The sequence below is a fragment of the Tripterygium wilfordii genome, chromosome 22 (assembly GCF_013401445.1).
Source record: "Tripterygium wilfordii isolate XIE 37 chromosome 22, ASM1340144v1, whole genome shotgun sequence".
Taxonomy (NCBI): domain Eukaryota; kingdom Viridiplantae; phylum Streptophyta; class Magnoliopsida; order Celastrales; family Celastraceae; genus Tripterygium; species Tripterygium wilfordii.
In genome coordinates, this window is record NC_052253.1 from 7042264 (window position 1) to 7048702 (window position 6439).

Sequence of the window (6439 nt, forward strand, 5' to 3'; positions counted from 1 at the left end):
ACAAAAAAGTAAAAACAAAATAGAAATATTTGATAGAATTCAGAAAAACGTTAAAAGTTTTTCGGGTACAAACCACTGGTTATGTTCCCAGAAAAATATTTAGGTGCAAAGTGCATCGAAAAAGCAATTATTAAGCTCCTCCAAACCTCTCAAAAAGAGTAACTAGGATAAAACCACAAAAAAAAAAAAAAAAGGAAATAAGCGTAACACCAGAGACTATCCTTCCACCCAACCAACATAAGTTAAGTTTGTATCGAACCAGAAAAATTATAAACCCATCATTCCCAAAAAACTGCTAGCATTAACTTTAAGAAACAAGGTTGTCATTTAATGACAGGGAGCTCAACTGATCAGCTGCAATGCCTGCCTGCTGGTGCTGAGCAACATTCCTTAAAACGTCCATTGCCTCAGCAACCTTTGCCTTCAGAGCTTCTGGCGACTCGAGCAAATGCAAAACCTCAGTCTGATCCATCTCAAGAAGCATGCCTGTAACCTTAGCTGCTGCATCAGGCTCCAGCTGTTCCACAAGTGGGTAAAGGTTCTCACCAAGCATCTACACGGCATCATCAAGCAGAAGAGATTAAATAATTAATCCAAACATCATGAATTCAAAAGGCAATAATAGCTGCACGTTGAAGACGACGCAAGACAAATCAATAAACACAAGTACGCCTCAAAAGGAACGGCCATTGTCATTTTTCCTATCTCCACTCCACTATTACGGAAGAAACTGAGAAACCATGTATTTTTTTGGGTGAGCGAGTGTTTTTACCTACCCACAGTACTACTTACATGTGTTATTTATTTATAACTTTTTCAAAGAATGAGATGTGATTTATTAAACAAAGCACTAAGGGGGTGCCTCCCTGATACAAGTAGGTAAAAGAAGAAACAAAAGTCAATTACAGGTCATTAGCACCAAAGTGGTGCCTCCCCCACCTACAATTATCTATTTATATTTCCCTCATCAACACTTTTCTATTTATATCGAAGCTTACCTTCTTAATCATAAGATTCTAGTGACAGCATGTTAAGCTATATCGGGAAAAAAAAGTGTCAAAAATGTTGAGTTGTTTCATGAACAAAACACTTTCCAAAGCCCATCCAGTCATGACTCCCAACACATTCCCAAAGCCTACATTATCACATTCAAGTTTTATAATTCAGAGTTAAGACATCAGAAACAGCAGAAGAAATTAGTTGTCATTCCATCTCCCTCCTCCAGAAGCCCATCCCAACTCACTCCCACTCTCCCGGGAGGAGAGAAAAAGAAGAAGAGCACTTTCTTTTCCCTAGAATTTGCAGAAAAATAACGTAGGCACCTACCGTTCTTTGCTGATCTGGAGAGGCATTTGCAAGGGCACTAGCCAAAGCCCCAATAGGAATTGGCTGAGGGGTAGCATCACGCAGCTGCATACCACCCATGTCATATGGAACAGAAACCATGCCTCCAGGAACGCCAGGCATGGGAACATCAGACAACCCACGCCCAGGTGGGTAACGATACATGCGACCCCTGGGAAGCATCTGTCATTCAAACAAGCCATCAGATGAAAAATACTACCTACAAACACACAGTACTCAAATGCTCAATAAAAGAAAGAAAGTTCAACCTGTTGCTGCATAAGTGGGACTGGCTGCTGGGACTGCTGAGCAACCCCAGTTCGTCTGCCACCAGGACGCTGCCCTTGCTGCCCCTGTTGAACCATTGGCATAAAAAAGTTTGGCATAGGAGCCCCACCAGGCCTCATACCAGGAACAAGCTGCTGCTGATACCCAAATCCAGGCTATGAAGTATGAAGGCATTGTCAGAGAAACAATTGTGAGCACAATTAGAAATGTTTTTCACTTAAAAGGTGCTATAAGCCTGAACCATATTGCATCTCCAAAAATGAACAAATAAAAAACGTAAGTCTGACCCAAAGTAAAGTTTACATACCATGCTGGCATGCACAGAACGAAAATGTTGCAAAACACGATAGGAGCATGCATTACCTGGGGAGGTATCATAGCAGGTGGGGCTTGCCCATAAAATAGTTGCTGTCCAAGACCTGGACTGCCAGCAGGGAACATTGGCATACGAGGAGCAACTGAAGCCGCCATAGCAGGCCGCATGTGAGAAAACTGAGCCTGTAGAAGACACAGAAGTCCGCCAAGCAAACCAAATGAATTATACTTCTAAATGTGCCAAAACCAGGTCAAAGGATAACATCAAAATGGCAAATTATTGAATCGAGTTAAAATTTGTGAACTCTGCCACCAAATTTTTGGGATAAAGGCCCAGTTGATGACGATGATGATGCCACCAATCAGATCAAAATAAATATTGCACGTGTCTAAGATGTTTGTCATATTGCAACGACAAACAACTCATTTTAAAAGGCATTACAATATTTCACATGACATCAATGAAGACATTGGCACCAAAGTATATATATTGTCAACATCCTGCGCATAAAAGGCATTAGAATATTTCACACGACAGCAATGAAGACAATGACATCAAAGTACATATATATTGTCAAGATCCTATTGATAGGAAACGAACAACTAAAGGCTCAAAAACTATTCCAGATAGAAATGTACCTGCATCCTCGCTCTTCTATCTTCCTTTCGTTGAGCAAGTGCAACATAAAGAGGTTTGTTAACAACCATTTTGGCATTCATCTCCAACATCTATCCAGAAAAAATATAATTATTGTTACATGCAGATTAGTAATATGGTCATGATAATCTCTCAATCCATCCATTTAAAAAATCAACTTACAGCTCTAGATGCCTCTTCAGGAGTAGAAAATGCCACGAACCCTGATCCTTTACTAATCCCATTTGGATCTCGCATAACCTGATAGCATGTTAAAGATAATGATATTTTTTTCTTTTTTGTTTAGAAAAGAATCTTCAAAGGCTGATGATACATAGATCATTTATGTAGAATTGAGTAACTAACAAACCTTGCATGACGTTATGGAACCAAACTGAGAGAACAATTCTTTCAGCTTATCATCACCTATGCTATCATCTAAGTTCTTAATATACAAGTTTGCTCCTTGAAATTTATCTTCCTTCACACTCTGGTCAAATCTAAGTTTTAATTCACTTTCTCTTTCAGACTTCTTCTGGGCTTTCCCAACATACCATTCCTTATCATCAAACTTCTTCTCATTAAGAGCCTCAACAGCCCTGGAAGCATCATCTGCATTCTCAAAATTGACAAACCCAAAGCATCTAGATTTTCCTTCCCCATCTCTCATCACCACAGCACTAGTGATTATTCCAAATTCACCAAAAATTTTATTCAAATCTTCATCAGTTGTAGATTCTGAGAGATTCTTCACAAAGACATTGTTGAATTTTATCTTATCAGTGGTTGTTTCTCTTTCATGTTTGCGAAGGAAGGGTCCCACATAAACTTGCTTATCATTCAAAAGCATGCCGTTCAGCTTCTCAATTGCCATTGGCGCAGATTCCTCATTGTCAAATTGGACAAATCCATATCCTTTTGACTGGCCAGACGCATCTGTAGCAACCTTGCAGGAGAGGATGGTTCCAAATGCAGAAAATGTATCATGTAGAGCTTTGTGGTCAATCGCCTTATCCAAGTTCTGTCAAGTTAAATATGTGTTAATCATATTAAAAATTTGAAATGCAAGGGTCAGAAATAACAGGGATCTTTAAAAAAAAAAAAAGAAATGGCTGCATTCAAAAGTGTTCATTTGCCCAGATAAATACCTTAATGAATATATTCCCAGCTCCACTTTTGCGAACACTTGGGTCACGATGAGAATACATGACCCTTATTGGGTTACCATTGAGGGGGGTGAAATTCAGCATCTCCATTGCTCTAGCAGCTGTAAGATTTAACCAACAGATTAACCATAGAAGAAAGCAACTACATTAAGAGTGCAGCATACAAGACAGAAAGAAACAACCAATTTTCCTTTTTCGCACAAAACACTTGAATATATGGATGCCTTCAAAGGAAACCAAGTAAACCGATAGAGTCCTCAACAAATAACAAAAATGAGAAGACACACACAGACTTTCATAAACTAGACAGCGCCCTAACCAAGAAGGCAAGAACTATAAGCCCTCATCGAGCCTCTCTCCTAATCGAGTCCTAACTCTAAAAAAAAGCTGTTGATACATCATAAAGCAAAAAAAATGCATTTCAAAGTCCCTTTTTTGAAGTTTTAATAATCATACAATCCCACAATTATTCGACTTCCCATAACGACATTTGGAATAATATGGTTGCTCACACAAGGTGAGGGGTTGCAATGCAAACCGAAACTTAGGGAGCTATGTCAGGATTAACATATTTAAATACTTTACCCAACAAAGCATTTGACTCAAAACTGACACTAATGACAGCCATCAATTTACAATTCTTGTTGAGCTTCCCATTCTTTCTAATTAACATTCTTGTTAGATGAGAAATTCTGCAAGTAATGCTCCCAAGATGTGTTTGCCTGCAATGATGTCACAAGGCAAAGGTATTTAATGATACTTTTAGTTAATTTTGTGATACATTACCTATCTATCAGATATGTTACTTCAAATTATGATATGTGCTCTACGTAAACTGTGACTACGTTGACCAAATTTGACAAAAACTATTTAACTAGGGCCCGAATACAGAGTCATAAATTTGGTAACTTTACCATTAAAAATTTCAATAACTAGATATTGAAAAGAGTAACATATCATGAACTTATTAAGATTTAAGAGAGTCTTTGATGACTCTTTTTTTTATAACTGAGGAGCCACCCGGCCCAATATGCCTTTCGAAGGCTGAGTGAGCGTAAACCTCGGGCTGGCAAGACACCGCGCACAGAAACAAATTGTAGGCCTACTTAGTACTTACCCATATCACATGGGAGGCTACAAGCCACTAATAATTACCAACAAAGGCTATGCTCAACAGGGAAATATTTGAAACTTTTTTTGATATCTGATTTAACAAAGGAAAATAGGTCTTTTGTATCATAAAGATCAATGGATATTATTTTCTCCATCAAACACACATCAAATTTTAAACCCAAGAAAGCAACCATATCTGATCAATTCCCGCCACCAGAGACCAGTATCAGGCAGCGACAACTGCTGCCTCTCAGACAGGCCACCCCTGATCATTAATGAAGACCACAGAGTCTATCGCTCTTATTATATTATTAGTGAACAAGTAGTCTTTTCCTAGAAAACATTTTTCCACTGAAGATATCTATCAGATAGAAATCATCTTCAATGAAACAAATTGAGCGTGGCTTAGCCATAATCAACCATTTCTTTTGGACACAATTGTCACTGACAAAAGTAGGAAACAAAGGCAGCACCAAAGACTACATACCCTACCACAAATGAAGGTTATAAAAATTCAAAATTCGGTCTTACTAGAAATAAAGTTTCACTGCAACGCTACTAAACAACCAAACCAATAAGGGAAGAAAGCAAACACATAAAAAAAGACAACAACAAAAGAAGAAACCAATGCAGTGACTAACCATCGTGAGCGTTGCTGTAGTTGACATAACCGTAACCCAGAGACCTTCGGGTGGTCAAGTCCCTGCAAACCCTAACCGAGACAACCTGGCCCACCTGGTTGAACAGATCGTAGAGTTGCGAATCGGTAACGTTGTGATCCAGATCACCAACGTAAAGGGACGTCGTGACCATCTGATTGGCCCCACCACCACCGTTCGCAGCGGCATTCGCACCCTGTTGCTGTACCTGCGCCATCTCACTCAACCCTATTCTGTTTTTCAAGTTTCGTTTTTTCGATTTTTTTTCCCCTTTTTTATCTTCCCTCTCCTCTTCTTATTCAACAACAAACACTAGGGAATAGATAGGCTGAGTTGAAATAACCAAAAACGAACGACGCAAAAACAGAGAGTGAGAAATTATGGTGTTTTTTTTTAAAAAAAAAAAGGATAAGGGAGGAGAGGGAAGGTGGAGGAGATGAAGGGATTTCGGCTACTGGTGGAGAGAGCGGCGGCGCTTTAAGAGAGCTATGCAGACTAAACTGCAAATGAGAAGAAGACTGTAGCTTTAGGGCTGAAAGGCCGATATAGGAAGATTGGAGTAAACCCTAGAATTGGTAAGCAATATGAACCGTTGGATATGGAAGATAGTGGGGCTCACAAGACGTTTATTGTTGTGACTTGTGAGATTCTTTGCTGGAGATGAAGAATGTGGCAACAGGATTCGGACTTCGGAGGGTAAAGATTTGGTCTTGTTATAGCGCGAGATTTTTATTTTTTTTAAAGCAGAACTTATCTAATAAGTGGTTGTCTGCATGTTCTATTGCTTATCTACTAAGGAAAAATAGAAGTTAGGATCGAGAATTTTTTTTCCCTTATCAACATAACGGTAAAACTGTAGCAAATAGCCAATCTAATCTAGGAAAATTAAGATTGGTGGCTAGATAAATCCCTAAACC

General features: G+C 39.0%; 1 protein-coding gene across 1 annotated transcript; it reads right to left on the minus strand.

Moving 5' to 3' along the window:
• Positions 1 to 33: 33 nt before the first annotated feature.
• Positions 34 to 6096, minus strand: LOC119991723 (polyadenylate-binding protein 8-like). Its single transcript, XM_038838142.1, has 9 exons — positions 5505 to 6096; positions 3733 to 3851; positions 2955 to 3605; positions 2768 to 2845; positions 2587 to 2676; positions 1996 to 2130; positions 1614 to 1787; positions 1327 to 1527; positions 34 to 553 (listed from the first exon to the last, which is right to left on the minus strand). The coding sequence occupies exons 1-9, from the start codon at positions 5737 to 5739 to the stop codon at positions 308 to 310; spliced, it is 1929 nt and encodes a 642-aa protein (XP_038694070.1). The 5' UTR covers positions 5740 to 6096; the 3' UTR covers positions 34 to 307.
• Positions 6097 to 6439: the final 343 nt, after the last annotated feature.